Raw genomic sequence first — 18,610 nt, 5'->3', positions numbered from 1 at the left:
GATGTCACATCTTCACCAATCACTTTCCACCTTAGTTTTTGGAATGGGGTCTTTCACTGAACCTGAAGCCTGCTGATCAGCTCTATGGACTGGCTACAAAGCCCCAGGGAATCCCATCTCTGCCTTCTCAACATTGGGACTGCAGACAAAACCACCATGTCTGGCTTTTCGTATAGGTAGTTACGGGCTGGGCTATGTTGAACTGAGCCGTGTCCCCAACCCTGAGGTGGGAGGGAGAGATGCTAAGATAAAGCTTTCCATGAGACTGCTTGTTAGTAGTTCTGAAATGTAACCCTCTTAAAAAGAATCCAGTCAAGTAGGTTGAATAAATAATATTGTCTTAGTTTTATAAAGAGAAAGAGAGAAAGGGAGAGAGAGGAGTGAGAAAGGAGGAGAGGAAGAGAAACTAAGGCTCAGGGTGAAATGGCATGCCGGTACCCATGTAAACAGTAAATATTCAATCCAGAATTAGAACTCAATGTCTGCTACTGCTAAGTCCAATTTTCTTACGTTTTAAAATAATACCTAATCATTGTTGATACGGAGTAGGTTTTGGTAGAGTTTAAACATTTCTTTTTCTTTTTCTTTCTTTGGTTTTTTTGAGACAGGGTTTCTCTGTGTAGCTATGGCTGTTCTGGAACTCACTCTGTAGACCAGGCCAGCCTTTAACTAAAAGATCAACCTGCCTCTGCCTCCCAAGTGCTGGGATTAAAGGTGTGTGCCAACCACCACCTGAATTGAAACATTTTTTAAATTTTTCAAGGTAAACTTTGGCTTAAGAAAATTATCACTGTATCCATCCATCCATCCATCCATCCATCCATCCATCCATCCATCCATCCATCCATTCATCCATCTACCTACTTTCCTGCCTACCTACTTACCTACCTTCCTTCCTTCCTTCCTTCCTACCTACCTACCTACCTACCTATCTACCTACCTACCTACCTACCTACCTACCTACCTATCTATGTAGAGGGCATGAACACAGCATGTGAATGGAGGTCAGAAGACTATTCTCCTTCCACCGTGTATGTCTTGGAGATTGAACTCAGGTCATCAGGCTTGGTGATGAATGCCTTTGTCCACTGAGCCATCATGCTGGCCAACGTTTGCCTTCTGATGCTTCAGATCTCCTGTGGGATTCATTTCATAGGGTCCTGTGTGCACTGCTGATTTATTCTGGTTGCTTGTGACCATTTCTGGTTGAGTTACTTATGAACTTGGTTTCCTTTCTTCAATTCTGTGTTTTAGGATCACACCCGGGTGGGTGCAGATACCTCTCAGGACATCCAGCTCTTTGGAATAGGGATTCAGCCCGAGCACTGTGAGATCGACATTGCCACAGATGGAGACATCACTCTCACGCCAAAAGACAACGCGAGGTAGGAGACATCCATGGAGGCCTCTCCCGTGTTTTCAGAAGGATGTTGGCCCTTTCCCTTGGCTCGCTTTAGTTACATTAAAGTTAAGGATACGCTGGGTATCCTAGAGGGTTTGCTTTCTGATTACAGAGGGTGTGTTAATTACCGTTCTCAATACCTTAACCAAAAATACTTGGGCGGAGGGGTTTACTTTGGCTCACAGTGTGAAAGGGTACAGTCCATGTGGCTAGGACGTCATGGTGGCAGGCATGGCTCTTGAGAGTCACAGTGAGAGTGTGAAGCAGCTGGCACCATCACATCTGACATCAGGAAGCAGAGACAAACACACCTATCCAGACACAGGGTAGCTCTATCTCCTAAGATCCACCCCCAGTGACCTACTTCCTCCAGTGAGGCTCCGCCTCCCAAATTCCACAACTTTTGGATACAGCACCACCACTGGGGACCACCTGTTTTAGAACAGGAGCCTGTGGGGTCATTGCATGTTCAAATCATAGCCGTATAATAACTTTGAGGAGTAATAGCTTTGTCTCGGTTAGAGTTTCCTGTTGCTGTGAAGAGACCCCAGGACCACAGCAACATTATTATTTTCTTATAAAGAAAATGTTTAATTGGGGTGGCTTGCTTACAGTTTCAGAGGTTCGGTCCATTATGGTCATGACGGGGAGCATGGCAGCATGCAGGCAGATATTTTGGTCGAGCTGAGAGTGCTACATCTTGCAGGCAACAGGAAGTCAACTGAATGTCACACCGAGGGAAGCTTGAGTAAAAGAGACCTCACAGCCCGCCCCCACAGTGACACACTTCCTCCAACAGACCACACCTCCTAATAGTGCACTCTCTTTGGGGGCCATTTTCTTTCAGACCACCACATTCCACTTCCTGGCCCCCAAAGGCTTATAGTCATATCATAAGGCAAAAAATGCATTCAGTCCAACCTCAAAAGTCCCCATAGTCTATCACAATCTCAAACTTATTTCAAAGTCCAAAGTCTCTTCTGAGATTCATGCAATCTTTTAACTGTAATCCCCTATAAAATCAAAATCAAAAAACAGATCACATACTTCCAACATATAATGGCACAGGATATACATTACCATTCCAAAACATAGGGAAGGGAGTGTAATGAGGAAATACTGGACCAAAGCAAGACAGAAAACCAGCTGGGTCAACTCCAAACTCTGCATCTCTATGTCTGATGTCAAAATGCTCTTCAGATCTCCAGCTCCTTTCAGCTGTGTTGACTGCAACATACTTCTCTTTCTTGGGCTGGTTCCACTCCCTGTTAGCATCTCTCCTGAGCAGGTATCCCACAGCTCTGGCATCACCAACATCTTGGGGTCTCCAAGGCAATCCAGGCTTTGCCTTCACAGCTTTAGGCAATGGCCTCCCTGGACCTCCATTCAGGGATAACCCTGACACATGCCTGGCCTCAGTGGCTTTCCTTTGTCACAGAGGTAAATTTCATATCCCCTTTCTTCTCTCCTTAACTCTAAAGCCCAAACTACATGGCCAAAACTGCCAAGTTCTGCTGCTTCCTGGGGCTGGAACATGTCCCCCTCCTTCAATTACATCTTCACCAATTTTCTGTTCTTGATGGTTTCCTTCACTGCCTAAGCTTGACTGTCTTTGAACTTGCTCTGTAGACCAAGCTGGCCTCAGACTCAGAGATCCTACAGCCTGTCTCAGTCTCCATAGTGCTGGGATTAAAGGTGTGCACACCCCGCTCTAAGCTTTTCCTTAATTCCTTTTTCACAAGTTGGAAACTTAGCTGGGTGGGATCTTGCCCTGAGGTCTCCACTCCCTTTATTCCATTTCTTAATCTGTTTGTCTCCTTGAACACAGGACTTAGCTCTATTCCACTTCCTGGTGCTCCTTTACTCCTCAAATTTTACATTTTTTAGTTTACCCTGCTTAGCTTGCTTCTTTTCATTATAAATGTGTATAAGAGTGACAAGAAATAACCACATAACAGAGTCAATACTAGGCTGTTTTGAGATTTCCTCTGCCAATAGAATCAACCCCAAACTCTTCACTTTAGCCTCAGGCAGACTCTTTGGGCAAAAGGGCAAAAACAGCCACGTTCTTCACCAAAATATCACAAGAAGGGTTGCTAGGCAACATACTCAAATTCTCCTCTGAAACGCTTGAGCCAGTCCCCCACAGTTCAAATCACTCTCAGCACCACTGTCTTCCATGCTCCTACTGGTATGGCCCATTAAGCGGTGCTTAAAGCATTCCACTGCTTTCCTAACCCAAACTCCCCAAGTCCGTATTCCTCCAAACAAAAGCATGGTCAGGCCTATCATAGCAATACCCCAGTCCCTGGTACCAATTTCTGTCTTAGGGTTTCTATTGCTGTGAAGAGACACCATGACCACGGCAACTGTTATAAAGGAAAACATTTAATTGGGGTGGCTCACTTGCAGTTCAGAGGTGCCGTCCATTATCATCATGTTTGTTTGTTTTTGCTATTTGCTGTAATAGCAAAACCTTAGTAGCCAGGGTTAGACCATGACACTGAAGGATATATGTTTTCATGTATGAATTTCAAAACTTCAGGCTTCAGAGTTCTATCAAGCCCAGGACTTCACTAATGAGAGATTGTATAAGAAAGTAACTAAAGGTAAAAATAATATCCATCCTCTTTTCTCATCAGATTTCCCTGACAATCCTTTAGGGAATTTATTTTTAACTACCTACCTTCCTACACCCATATTTGTTTCTAACTTACCAGCAAACATTTTTTTTTTTTTCAGTTTTTTGAGACAGGGTTTCTCTGTGTAGTTTTGGTGCCTGTCCTGGATCTCGCTCTGTAAACCAGGCTGGCCTTGAACACACAAAGATCCACCGGCTCTACCTCCCAAGTGCTGGGATTAAAGGCGTGCACCACCACTGCCGAGCTTACCAGCAAACATTTTTAACGAGCTGTTGAATATGTGTATTTTTGGTTTTGCAATGCTTTAATCTCTGTGCCTGTGTGTGTGTGCGCGCGCTGCGCGCGCGCGTGCGTGCGTGCGTGCGTGCGTGCGTGCGTGCGTGCGTGCATGTGTGTATGTGTGTGTGTGTGTGTGTGTTATGGAGTAGAGATCAGAGCACAACCACAGGCCTTATCTTCACCTCCACCTTGTTTGAGGTAGAGTCTCTTGTTCAGTGCTATGTACACCAGGTTAGCCGGCCGGGGAGCATCCAGGGGTCCTGTCTCTCCTTCCTTGTCTCCATAGGAACGATAAGATTACAGACGGATGGCTCCCCCCAGCTTTACATGGTTCTGGGAATCTGAATTCAGGTTCTCACACTAGCTTTGCTCAGTGAGCCGTCTCCCAGCTGCAGTCTGTAAATGTCGACAAACCACCTGGAGTGATGTTTTGTAGCTCTGTCAGAAGCTCACAGAGCTGGGCATCACTCTTAGTTTGCAACCCATCCTGGCTCATGGCCGAGAGTGTGTTTCTGTTACTCCTTCAAATGTTCCCCAAAACGCATTCCACTAGGAGAAAGTTCCCTGTCCCTTTGAGTCTTGGGACTGCTGTCTTCCCTCCACCTGGCATCTCCCTTTGTGTCCCTCAGGTCCTGTGTAAATGGTACCCTGGTCTGCAGCACTACCCAGCTATGGCATGGCGACAGAATCTTATGGGGAAATAACCACTTCTTTAGGTAACAGCTTCATGTTCTCTAGTATTGCCATTGACCTTTTTTTCTGTTGTCTAAGTATAAATCAAGCTGATTTTTATCTAATGATGACAACCCCCACAGAATTAATTTACCTAAGAGGAAACGGCGGGATTGGTTGAAAGACTTTGAAAAAGAAGCGGGTCCCGCAGAGCATGACCTGGATGCTGCGAGCGAGGCTTCCTCGGAACCAGACTATAACTATGAGTTTGCGCAGATGGAGGTCATCATGAAAACCCTGAACAGCAATGGTAAGATGGGAGCTCCAGCGAGCTCCAGCGGCGGCAGCTCTTACCCACGTCCTTCCACGAGGGACGCGGACCTAGACGCAGAGTCTTCCTAAAGTTTAGACACATACAGCCAACATTTTCTCACAGAGGCCATCAGCAAGGAGCAGCATCAAGACAGCATAGAGAACTCGGGCAGAACCAGAGAGCACGCAGATGGCCCCCTTTGGGCACCTCTTGTTCCCAAGCCAAAAGCGATAGCATTTCCACGGTCTCAGAGTATTTACAGAACGGGTTTGACAACCCTTTTTTTTTTTTAATCAAATTTCCCATCATTGACATTGTCATTTTTGGAAGAGTGAAGAAGTCCCCAAGAAAATATGGATCCAGAAATTTTGAATAAAACCTAATAGATATAGAAGGTAATATTTACTATAAATTTAGTTGGAAATTACACTTCCAAAAAGACTTACTTAACAGAGAGGTAAAAGTAATGATTTGATAAAAATAATCCTTAAAGTGAAATGTTCTCCAGACTCTTTGACACACAAACACACACACACACACACACGCACGCACGCACGCACACACACTCACACACACACACACACACACACACTCACACACACACTCACACACACGCACACACACTCACACACACACACTCACACACACACACTCACACACACACACACACACGCACTCACACACACACACACACGCACTCACACACACACACACACACGCACTCACACACACACACACACTCACACACACACACACACACACTCACACACACACACTCACACACACACACACTCACACACACACACACACACACACACACACTCACACACTCTCACACACACACACACACACACACTTCTGTGTCAGGCTCACTCTCACCAGCGTTACTTTTACTTGTGGAGAACAGTGCCCCCTCCCTCCACAAGTTCCCCTGAGTGGCGCTTCCCTCCGAGGCACACACACACATGCCCTGCTGTGGTGCAGATGAGCTGGTGGCCTTGGTGTCCTCAGAGTTCCATCTCCTGCTAGGTGGCTTCCCGACTGTAAGCCTGTCTGCCTGGTGGTCCTCCCCGTGGTGGTCCTACTTGAAGATCCTCTTCCCCCTCCTGTGGTTTCAGACGAAGCTGGTCCACCAACACTGGGACAGAGGTTCTTACCCGTTGCCTTGGCATGTGGGGGCCTGGCTGGCTTTCAGCGGGGCCGCTGAGGGACGTGGCGTGCTTCGAGCTTTGGCAGAGTCTAACAGGCGGTATTGGGATGAAGCAAAGGTTTTCTGCCTGACCCGGGGGCCTCTTGATCATGACTGAGGACACCCCAACCGTATTCCAGCTCTGTTACCCTGCAGGTGTCCTTTCCCCTACACACCCAGCCACATAGGAACGTGTCCTCGGTGTCACTGCTACTGTTACTAATGCCTTCATTACTGCAGGGAATGCCCCAGTTCAGGGCAGTGGCACTTCCAGATGTAGCCTCCTCTACCTCAGTGGTCACCTAGAATCTCTGGAGTACGTACTGATCTGAGCCCAGCTCCTTTGGATGTAAATGTAAAAGAGACGCTGCTGTGCACGCTTGAGGACCCGCGTCCAGGTCCATAGAACCCGTATAAAAACTGGCTGAGCATGGCATCCCACCTGTCACCCAGTATGTGGGAGATGGAAACAGGACCCCTGAAACAAACTGTCCAACTAGACTAGCTGACTTGGTGGGCTCTGGGTCCAAGTGAGAAACCCTGCTCTAAATATGAAGAAGTAGAAAGCCATACAGGAAGATACTTGAGGTCAGCCTCAGGCCTCCACATGCATATACACATTTGTACCCCCACACAGGTCTGAACATTCAAACACATGTACACATTCATACATATACAGAAAAAAATTTTTTTTTTTGGTTTTTCAAGACAGGGTTTCTCTGTGTAGCTTTGCGCCTTTCCTGGAACTCACTTGGTAGCCCCGGCTGGCCTCAAACTCACAGAGATCCGCCTGGCTCTGCCTCCCGAGTGCTGGGATTAAAGGCGTGCGCCACCACCGCCCGGCTCAGAAAAAAATTTTTTTAGGTAAAAGAAAATCTAGCTATGAACAATGATGTCTTTTTTCCCCCTAAAGATGAACTTCCCTTCCAATCCTAGTGCGAGTCATGTCTAATGCTCTTTCTAATGCCTTCTCCCAGCATCCCTGCCCTATCTGCTCCCCCAGCCTCCCTGTCCTGTTCTTTCCCCCAGCCTCCCTGCCCTGTCTGCTCTCCCAGCATCCCTGTCCCGTCCCCTCTCCCAGCACCCCTGCCCTGTCTGCTCCCCCAGCATCCCTGTCCTGTTCTCTCCCAGGACCTCTGTACAGTCTGCTCCCTCAGCACCCTTGTCCTGTCCTCTCCTCCAGCACCCTGGACCTGTCCTCTCCCCCAGCACCCTGGACCTGTCCTCTCCCCTAGCACCCCTGTCCTGTCCCCTCCTCCAGCCCCCCTGCCCTGTCTGCACCATGCTTGGGGTAGCAGGTTAGTTTGGTCTCATTTCATGTCGCCTATCAAGAAAAGAGTAAACTAAGAGGCGGTGCTAAGGCCAGGCGGTGGTGGCGCACGCCTTTAATCCCAGCACTCGGGAGGCAGAGCCAGGCGGATCTCTGTGAGTTCGAGGCCAGCCTGGGCTACCAAGTGAGTTCCAGGAAAGGCACAAAGCTACACAGAGAAACCCTATCTCGAAAAACCAAAGGAAAAAAAAAAGGCGTTGCTAAGCCCCCAACAATGTGCTCCTTTCTCTTTCTCCTGAAGAAAAAAAAAAACTTTACTCTTTTGTATCCTGGCCTTAGACACCAGACACACTGACTTCTGAAACGGTTCACTTGAGAAGAGGAAAGTGAAGTGGTAGACTAGCTCAGTGGTAGGTGTTGCATGCATTAGGCCCTGGCTTCCATTCTCAGGACTGGAGTGCGGCGGGAAGAAGCAGGGGTAGGAAGGATTGAGGTGGCAGGCTCCTGTCGTTTGGCCTGGTGACCCTTGGCTTGTGTCCTGGGCCATATCAGGGACAGGTTACCTTGCCAACTAGGATCCATTTTATTTTATTCATTTTTAATAAAAATGAGAAATACTTTATTCTGGAGCCATTTTGAGCAACTATGATCCAGGGACACGTATTTAGGTTACCCTAAGTTCCATGTTCCAACATGGAAACAGTTTTGTGACGCTTTAGCATTTTACAGAACAGAGAAAGTCATAAATCAAGGCCAGTTTAAAACACGTTAGTGGGTACACCAGAGAGGCAGGTACAGCAAGATGTTCACAGGGTGTTCATTCAGATACCGAGGCTGGCAAGAAATGGCTGTTCCAGAAGGCTAGAACTCACCCAAGACCAGCAGCATTCCAATCTCCACAGTACTGAAATTCTAATCAGCCAATCTCTGCAGACGCAGCTTCTTTCCAGGCATTCTTTCACAGCACCCCCTGCTGGTCAAGTACCACATTGTGTGCATGTGGGAGCACATATGTATTAAATACTATAATGTCCTTTGTAGCTAGAAATCTCTTTCCTAGGATCTGATATAAATGAGACTGAGTAGTGGGGCAGGATAGTAGTCTTCAGGAGAGAGGAAAAGTCATTAAGAAAGAAATTTCTGGATCATTTAAAAAACTATTAGCCATATTGGAATCTCTTTTAAAAGAGGTTGTATAGTGTAGCAAAGGCATCACACTGATTAACAGGTGAGAGAAATATTATCAAAGATTTCTCAGCCTGGGGAGATAGGTCACTCAGTAGTTTCATTATAAAGACCTGAATTCAATCTCTAGCACCCACATTAAACAAACAAGCAAAAACAACACACTAAAAGCTAAGGCTTGATGGATGGACTTCCATTCTGGACTAACTGGTGAGCCCCAGGCTAGTGAGAAACCCTGGGGGCGGGGGATATAACAGGGGCTGGTAAGCTGTCTCAGCAGATAAGCATGCTTGGTAACAAGCCTGAGAGCCTAAATTTGATTCCCCATAACATATATGGTGGCAGGAAAAAAACCAACTCTTCCACACAGGTGCCATAGTATGTATGCACCTGCACACACTACATAAATCAATGTTTTTAAAGGCAGGTGGTCCCTAAGGAATTTCACCCAAGATGTACCTCTGGCCTTCACATGCGTACATTGCACATGCACCCCCAAGTACAAATATGCATACACACACACACACACACACACACACACACACACACTTATAAAAAATCAAAATAACATTTAAAGAAAAATAGGGGAGAAATATGTTCCCACGGTGATTAAGATCAGAGGTAAAGCAGGACCTAGCCCCTGAGCAGGGCTGTGTGTGATGAGGAGGGAACCCGGGCGTCCTACTTGAGAGGCTCGGGTGCAGGACTCAGGTGCCCTCCTTTCTGTATTTGCATCTCGGTCTGTGGCCCCAGCACGGCCTCTGTCACTTTGGCTGCTGGTGCCGTTTTAAGCAGCCTCAGTCACTCGGCCTCTGCTTTGACAAGGAACCTGGATTGAGATTCTCATGCATCAATCATCGGGGTCCCATGTGTTTCTGCAGCATATGAAGCAGAAATGTGGATTGAATATGTGCTTCAGGACCTGGGCAGTAACCGTACTCAATGGTACGGTTCTCGCTTAGCATGAACAAGACCCTAGGTCCAATCCCCAGTATATCATTCAGTATCTCTTCACAAAACCCTGTAAAACAATGGCAAAAACTGATGTTACTTTGAAGAAACAATGGATTTTAGAGCAACCTGGTTGTTTGTTTTGAAGACTCTGTTCTTTGTTGAGTGCTAATATGGAGCGACTTCTGGGATGAGAGCCTTGCATGGAGACCAGCTTGTCAAGGCGACATCTCACCCTCACTCGCCAGCCTCCGATCTAAGCTCAAAATGTGGGGCTGTCCTTGGTTGCCATTTGACCTCGGTCATCTGTATGATTTATCTGAGCCCCAGTTTCCTCAGCATTACAGTGGAGATGTCATTTCCCCGCAGGGGAGGAGGTGGGCCTGCAGGGTCCTTTGGAGGTCATGCATGCATGCAGAGTCAGCTTGCTCCCTGCCCTTGAGATGCAGCCAGTAAAGTCATGTTGGCATGGTAGCTGTCGTTTTTTATTAAAACAACTTATAAGTGTCTTGCAATTATATGAAACTGCTTGTTTTTGCTTTGTTAACTTGATTTTTAAGGTTAGCATGTTCTCTCCTCACACATGCTAATAAAGAAAGAGTACTGTTCGTGTTTATTGCACAAACTGATGGGGCATTTTGGAAGAGTCTGTCAATAATTCCTGAATCACTGTCCAAATTCTTTCTGGAAACAACTGAGAACAGTTGAATAGGAATATAGAACAGGTTATCAAGAAATCACAGGGAAATGTATAAACGTACAAGGAAGAAATTACACCCCACACCAGTCTAAAGATGCATCTCCCTCAGCCCCAAAGACTTCTGGGAGACACTGTGATTGACAGCCCTCACCTGCACCATGTGGTTGTCAGCGTACTGATTCTTTGCAGGCTTATGTTGTGACTTTGCTCGTGTGCCATTGTCTGGATCTGGCATGCAGCTCGCTGGTCATTACCACATGAGAGCCCTGCCCAGCCAATTGGCTCTCAGAGTCAGGTCCCACCAGCACCACAGCTATCCATGGTGGTGCCAAGGCTCCATCTGTTGGTATGTCTGTACCTGCTTGCCCAGTTGCAAGTTCTAGATCCCTAGACCACTAAATTGCCAAAGGCATGCTTTTCTTTTCTTTTCTTTTTATGAAAATTAATTGCACTTTTAGGAATTAATGCCTGAGAAATTGCCATGTCATATACTTGACCAATATTTTCAAACATATGCTGTGATTATTTCCTCTCCATCAAGAGAAATTCAAGAGTAGGAAAGTTTGTGGCGAGCAATCAGAAGCCTTTTTGTCACACACATGACATGTTAAATGAGTGTAGAAGTCATGTGCTTTAAAGATCAGTTTGTTCAAGTTCCTAGCTGTGTGTTGTCCTGGATTTCACAATGGTTTCACATCCAGTTCCACCCACATCAAGTACCAGGAGGTTTGTGATACACACAGGAAAACATGAGGATGCGTTCATCCCATGGAAGAAGGTAACAGTGAAGGTTTATAGTTAGCAGTTAGCTGAAGTGTTACCCAAAAGCAAACCAGGAGGATTTCCTCTGTGAACCCTCAGGCCTGTCACAGAGAGCACAGAACCAGCTGGATTCTGAGGCAGGAGATGTTTCTTGCCTAGAGAAGCCCTGACTGGTACTGGTGTGGACTCCTCTCTTTTATCAGCTACTTCTAATGCCTTGCCTCTTTTCTTGGCTCACCAGATCCAGTTCAAAATGTGGTTCAGGTCCTGGAGAAGCAATACCTGGAAGAGAAGAGGACCGCCCTGGAGGAGCAGCGGCTCATGTATGAGCGTGAACTGGAGCAGCTTCGCCAACAGCTCTCCCCAGAGAGGCAGCCTCCGAGCAGCGCCACCGACCGCCTGGTTTACAGCAGCCAGACAGCCCAGCAGAAGGTGACCCAGTGGGCTGAGGAGAGGTAAGAATGGGGACAGACCCTGAGTCAAGGATGAGGGCTGGGGCTGGAGAGGCCTGTGAAGGGAGGACACACCTGGAAGAAGGAGACTCCAGGCCCACTTCTTATTTGGCCATTGGTGTTTCATTTCAGAGATGTGTCCTGAGAATGTCACGACAGTGTCAGCTACTGTAGACCACCCACGTCCCCAGATCCCTAATCCTTTACCCTTCAGTACAAACAGTGCCAGAGTAGAAAAGTTAGATCTGTGGGCCTTGAGGTAGCAGAAGTTTGAGTGATCCTTGAACAACAACAATCTGAATATGCAGACAGAAGGTAGGGAGATTTTTTTTTTTTTCTTATAGAAGGTTTTGGTGCTTGGGGCCAGACCTTTCTCCATGTTAACCATGTCTACTGCCTCTGAGAACACCCCTCCTAGCCCCAGGTTGTAGATGGTGGCTTGGCAGAAACAAAGCAGTAGAGAAAAGCGAGGAGTGTTTGGAAGCATGTGAGCAAACTGTTTGGTTGAGACTGGAAGTGATTTGTAGAGGAGTCGAAAAGCATTTGATTGGGCACGAGAGAGACGACAAACAGATGTGAGAGATGACAACCAGGGATGCTTGGGTTTTGTCCTCTGAGAGAAGCAGTCCCCTGCTAGACTTGAGCAGGGGGACTGCACCAGGAGCAGCCTGAGAAAGGTAGGTGTTTATAAAGGCTATCAACTAGCAGCTGGGCCTTAATGATGGATGGATGGATGGATGGATGGATGGATGGATGGATGGATGGATGGATGGATGGATGGATGGATGGATGGATGGACGGACGGACGGACAAAGGAATAGATGGAGGAGGGGAGCAAAAGACTGGCAGCCCTGGCTGTCCTGGAACATTCTGTTGTAGCCCAGGCTGGCCTTGAACTCACAGAGATCTGCTGCTCAAGTCCTAGGATTAAAGGCATTCACCACCATGTGCGGTGCCTGGGTGTTTTTGTTTGTTTGTTTAACATCAACCCTCAACCCCTCAATTCTGTCCCCAGTGGTGGTTCTCAGTGTCCTCCAATCTGTGGACAAGAGAGGAAACTTCCTGCAAGGAGTTTTGTTGTTGCTGCTGATGTCTGCCGCCCTTTTCTGACAGGAACAGAACTCGAGTTTACTTTCACCTGCCTGTGCTTGCTTTTCTTCAACACCACAGGGATGAACTCTTCAGGCAAAGCCTGGCCAAGCTTCGAGAGCAGCTAGTGAAAGCAAACACTCTGGTGAGGGAAGCCAACTTCCTAGCTGAGGAGATGAGCAAGCTCACCGACTACCAAGTGACTCTTCAGATCCCTGCGGCCAACCTCAGTGCCAACAGGAAGGTAGGCATGGCCCTAGGGAGTGGGAGAGCAGGAGGTAGGCCAGTAAATACTGCAGACCGGAGTCCCGAGCTCATCTCTGTCCTAAGGGGAACCAGGGGTTGGCTCTGGAAGCCTTCGAGTTGGACTCTACTCCCTGGGTAAGCGTGCTGTGTAAGCGGTGTCCTTAGAGAGAATGGAAGCAGAAGGCCGGTGGTGATTATGCCCGCTTTTCTTTATGCAAATGCCCCTTCTGCAGTGGGTCTGTATGTGTGCCTAGTTGGACTGCCTTTCTAAGAGTGAATTCTCTGAGGAGGAGAAACATCTTTGAAATCTGCTATTACACATATGGAACTCCTTGCAGCCATCTGGAAGACTCCTATCATTTCAACTTAAAGAAATTTTGCTCTGAGAGAGAAACCTGGAAGAAAATAAATTTCCGTCTATTTTTTTTTCCTACCCAGCTAACAAGCTGGAAAGGAAAGCGGAGTGTGGTGAGTGGAGAGAAGGCTCACTCAGTTAACCACTTGCGCTCTGCCAGAGGACCCAAGTTTGGTTCCTAGCACACACAGTGACTCACAGTTACCTGTAACTCCAGTTCCAGAGATCCAGTATCCTATTCTGGCTCTGGGGCACCAGGCACACACGTGGCGGCGCACATACATGCATGGAGGCAAAACACACATATACATAAAATAAAAAAGGTTGTATTTTAGAAATTTAAGAAAGCTAGGTAGGAAGTATCTTATTGGGTTTTGGAGTTCTAAGGCCACAGACATAGGCATGTGCATACCTTCAGGTTGTGTACAAGGATTCTGTGATAGATAGTAGTCCCTTTATTCTTTAATATTGACTGATTGATTATTTGAGGCAGGGTCTCATAATCCCAAGCCACCCTTCACTTTGTAGCTAGGATGACCTTGCACCTCCGACCCTCGTGACTTTACCTCCCAAATGCTGTCATTACAGGCATGCACCACGTCTGTTGTAGGTGGTGTCGGGAGGTAGAAGCGAGGCCTTTGTGTGTGTTAGACAAACCCTCTGTCAGCTGAGCTGCCTCCCCAGCCCTCACGGCGGCCTTTATGTAACAAAAACTTCAAGTACCCTTGCAATTGAATAATATGGTGAATTCCTATGCTACTATTAAAAAAAAAATAGTGTGTGCATGGGTATACCTAGAAGAGAAAAAGTGGCCAGAACATTCCTTAGGTGGTAATGCTTTATCATCTTTTGTAAACTTACAGCCTCACTGTCATGTAGACAAGCTTTAGCTGTCACAAGGGAAGTCAAAATCATGTCCACTTGGTTTTTCTTCATTGTACAGAGAGGGGCAATAGTGAGCGAGCCAGCCATTCAAGCCAGGAGAAAAGGAAAGAGCACCCAGGTTTGGACCATCGAGAAGCTGGAGAATAAATTAATTGATATGCGAGACCTTTACCAAGAATGGAAAGAAAATGTCCCTGAGGTAAGAGAAACAAGGCGGCAAGGAGATGCGACTGTATTCAAACCACAGATGAAATGCTCTGGTCATTTAGGGAGATAAAACGTCATCCTTAAGGAGTGCCAGGCATGGTATGATGGCGCATAATTCAGACAGGTGGAGGGGGCTCCAGGGACACCCAGCAGGTCTTATTTGGCCTTGTCTTCACTGCTTCTCAAGTGAACAGAGGAGGAAAGAAGTCTACATGATGCTAGTCTGTGTCCTAGACCGGCTGGAGCCAGTGTGGATTTCATCTTCATCCGAGTCTGCGCATGTGCCCTGAGCTGTGTGTGCCCCGAGCTGTGTGTGCCCCGAGCTGTGTGTGCCCCGAGCTGTGTGTGCTCTGAAGCTGTACTCACAGCTGGGTAGATTTCTAAATGTAATTGTAGTGCATGTAACATTTTGTTTTGTTTTTAACACTTGACATTAGTAATAGGAAAATGTGGTGCAGGTTACAGGGCATGACAAGAAGCAGGCTGTAGGTGTGATGTGAGCGGAGCTGCGTCTCCTCTGCATGAGCCGCCCCTGGCAGACATGCCCCACTCATGGGTTTATGTGGGCATGATTCTGGTTTTACTTCTTGTTTATTTCTATAAATGTTTCCTCTAAAGGCATTTTTAGTGCTGGTTTGAAATAACATGTTTTAAGTTGATGCTTTGTTTCCTGACCTCTCACTCAGTGGCCTGCTCTACTTCTCAGGCCAAGAGGCTCTATGGGAAGCGAGGTGACCCTTTCTACGAAGCTCAGGAGAATCACAACCTCATTGGTGTGGCTAATGTGTTTTTGGAATGTCTCTTCTGTGACGTGAAACTTCAATATGCAGTACCCATCATCAGCCAGCAGGGGGAGGTAAGGACACACCAGCCCCTAGAAAATGACAGGTGTGAAATTTTGCTAATCTCTGCCTTGGGGAGATCAAGATGCTCTGCGTGAATGCATGCATGTGTGTTTGTGTATGTGTGTAGGAGCTGGCACCTTCCTGGGATAACTCTGCTCTGCTGACCACCGATGTTTTTCCCCATGTTAAAAATACAATGTGAGAGGCCAGTGGACCCTGTGGCGGGGCTCTGGAGTCCCTGGCAGACTCTGGGTATCTGAAATTACATTAAAAATGCACTCAAGGCTCAGAACTCAAACACTTGCCATGTGAACCTAATGACCTGAGTTCAATCTCCAGTTCTCAGAGTAGGAGAAGAGAAAGGGCTTCCAAATATTTTCCTCTGGCCAGCACAGAAGTGTGCTGTGGTATACACACACACACACACACACACACACACACACACACACACACACACACAAATAACGATGTATTTGCTCTCAAACAAGCATTGTAGGAAGCACTGCACTGCTGTGTATCGATCCCTCTTTCCCTCCTTCCTTCCGCCCCGTGATTCTCACTTCTCAGATACCATCAGCTAATTCCTCTCCGATCCTTGGCCCCAGTGCCAGCTGCTATGTGGAAGCTGGGTCTGAGCATTAAGCATAACCAACCCTGAGCCTGGTGTGGTGGCTCATCCCTGTAATCCCAGCACTCAGAAGCTGAGGCAGGAAGATCATGTATTTGAGCAGCCTCAGCCGTCTCAAAAAGGAGAAAGGAATACCGCCAAACTGGACCCATGCCAGCAAAACACTTCCACGGTCGGAAATATAAATGTTCTAATAAAAATGGCCTGAAAAGAGCAGTTATTTAGGGGCTGGGGAGATGGCTCAGCAGTTCAGAGTGGCTGCCACTGTAGAGGGCCCAAGTTCGAGTCCCAGCTCCCCCATGAGATGGTTCACAACTGCCTATGACTTCAGCTCTAGGGCGATCTGATATCCTTGACCTCTTTGGACACCAGCACTCAAGTGCACAGACCTACACACATACACGTAATTAAAAAACTAAATAAATTGGACAAAAGAATTGTTACCCAGAGATGAGAGTGGGGATGCGCGTGCCTGTGATAGAAGCACTCAGGAGGCTGAAGCAGGAGGATTGCTCAGTGAGGTCAGCCTGGGTTATATAGGGAGCCCTATCTCAGCAAATCAAGACCTCACAAAAACCAGCGAACAAAAGAACTGCTTTCCCGTCCCTGTCCGTCTTGGTTCATGTGGTTCCTTCTGGAACAGGAGCTCATTGCCACCCGACAGAGCCCTTTTTCATGCAGCTCCATGTTACATACCATCCACGCTCCCTGAGCTAGGGGACCGTGTCTGCCTGGTGTTGGAAATACAGTGCTTGGCAGAGTTCCTGCGCCCCTCAGTTCTCAGTAAATACTTGCTGCATGCATGTGCATACATTTATCCCATGCACATCCAATGCCTATATGTCAACTGCTTTATCCTGTTGTTACTGGGTTCTGATTTCTCTGCTGTCTGTCTGTTCACTGGCAGCAGAGCCCACTCCTTCCCTTGGTGTCCCAGGACGCTAGGTCTTTCATGGAGTGAATAGGTTACCCAAGCACATGATCGAATAAATGCATATGTAACTACATAAACATTACAAGACCGAAGGTTCCAGTAGAATATGATCGATCCCTTGAAGCTGTACCTTGCCTAAGCCGAGGGAAATGGATACACCTAAGGATAGTTCCAAAAAGCAAGTTGGAAGGGGACAGATTTGGCTCCGAGTAAGAAAGGAAGGTTGCAGAGAAGCATGGCCCTGGGAGGGCGGGTTTTGGGTCTCCCTCCTGGAAAAGGCTTGGGAGGGAGGGTCTCACACTGCTGGAGATGGCCAGGGTACGCCTTTGAACTCTGAGATGTCTTGTGCCTTGATCCAGGTTGCCGGGCGTCTCCACGTGGAGGTCATGCGTGTTACCGGGACCATCCCAGAGCGAGTGTCGGAGGATGACTCTTCGGAGAACTCTAGTGAAAGCGGAAGTCTTGAGGTCGTGGACAGCAGCGGAGAAGTCATTCACCGAGTCAAGAAGCTGACGTGCCGGGTGAGGGGACAAGGATCAGGGGGCTCATGTAGACCCCCACAATGCCAGACTATTCGCACCAAGGTTCCCGGGTCCTTCATCCAGCACAACAAAAGCCAAACTGTCTGACAGGAGCCACAGTTCTGAGCAGCACTTCTTCTAGAATAATCCTCTCATGACCATGGTGTGAAATTCCCCAAACGTGGACCCTCTGCCTTCAGTATCTAGGCAAAAGTGGTTTCAGGATGCCCTCCACATAGCCAAATCCACATGTATGCCAGTCCCCCTTATACACAATGGGCTGTGTTTGCGTATCATCTATGCACATCCTTCTACACACTTTTTTGTTGTTGTTATTGTTTTTTGTTTTTTGTTTTTTTGTTTTTCAAGACGGGGTTTCTCTGTGTAGCTTTGCGCCTTTCCTGGAACTTACTTGGTAGCCCAGGCTGGCCTTGAACTCACAGAGATCCGCCTGCCTCTGCCTCCCCAGTGCTGGGATTAAAGGCGTGCGCCACCACCGCCCGGCTCCTTCTATGCACTTTTAATAATCACCGGTAGAATAACATGTAGTGCAGTGCAAATGCTGTGTAATAGTTATAGCACAGTTTTAGTCGGCTTTCATTTTCAAGATTTATTTTATTTTTTATTTTTAATAGATTTTTGCGGCAAGGTCTCTCAATTATGTAGCCCTGGATGTCCTAGAATTCACTATGTAGACCAGGCTGGCCTCCCAACTCACAAAGATCTGCCTACTTATGTCTCCTGAGTGTTGGAATTAAAACCATTCACCACCACACCTGGCACTAGTTGGCTTTAATTTTCTATATGACACAGTCTAGAGTCACCTGAGAGAGGAATTGCATTGGTGAAATTGGCTGGTGGACCTGTATATGGGAGCTTGTCTTGATTGTTAATTGATATTAAGAGAGTCCAGCCTACTGTGGGAGGCACCATTCCCTTGGCAGATTGTCCTGAGCTGTATAGCTAGCCAAGCATGAGCCAGCCAGTAAACAACATCCCTCCATGGTTGCTGCTTCAAGTTCTTGCCTAGACTTCCCTCAAGGATAGTCTGTGTCCTATAAACTGAAATTAACCCATTCCTTC

At 47.3% G+C, this 18,610-nt stretch overlaps 1 protein-coding gene across 8 annotated transcripts in view; it reads left to right on the top strand.

The window, feature by feature from the left end:
• The window catches only part of Kif13a (kinesin family member 13A), a 191,285-nt gene that overhangs the window by 128,432 nt on the left and 44,243 nt on the right, over nt 1-18,610 (top strand). For all 8 annotated transcript variants that reach the window (XM_042278418.2, XM_015991218.3, XM_015991214.3 and 5 more), the window contains 8 exons: nt 1,255-1,385; nt 4,953-5,039; nt 5,139-5,305; nt 11,607-11,820; nt 12,988-13,150; nt 14,451-14,591; nt 15,306-15,455; nt 17,366-17,527. In XM_042278418.2, the coding sequence (XP_042134352.1) occupies nt 1,255-1,385; nt 4,953-5,039; nt 5,139-5,305; nt 11,607-11,820; nt 12,988-13,150; nt 14,451-14,591; nt 15,306-15,455; nt 17,366-17,527 (1,215 nt within the window). The remainder of the gene's footprint in view (nt 1-1,254; nt 1,386-4,952; nt 5,040-5,138; nt 5,306-11,606; nt 11,821-12,987; nt 13,151-14,450; nt 14,592-15,305; nt 15,456-17,365; nt 17,528-18,610) is intronic.

Source organism: Peromyscus maniculatus, chromosome 5 (assembly GCF_049852395.1).
Source record: "Peromyscus maniculatus bairdii isolate BWxNUB_F1_BW_parent chromosome 5, HU_Pman_BW_mat_3.1, whole genome shotgun sequence".
Lineage (NCBI taxonomy): Eukaryota > Metazoa > Chordata > Mammalia > Rodentia > Cricetidae > Peromyscus > Peromyscus maniculatus.
The sequence above is the reverse complement of the archived record's forward strand: the minus strand, read 5'-3'. Positions and strand labels throughout refer to the sequence as shown.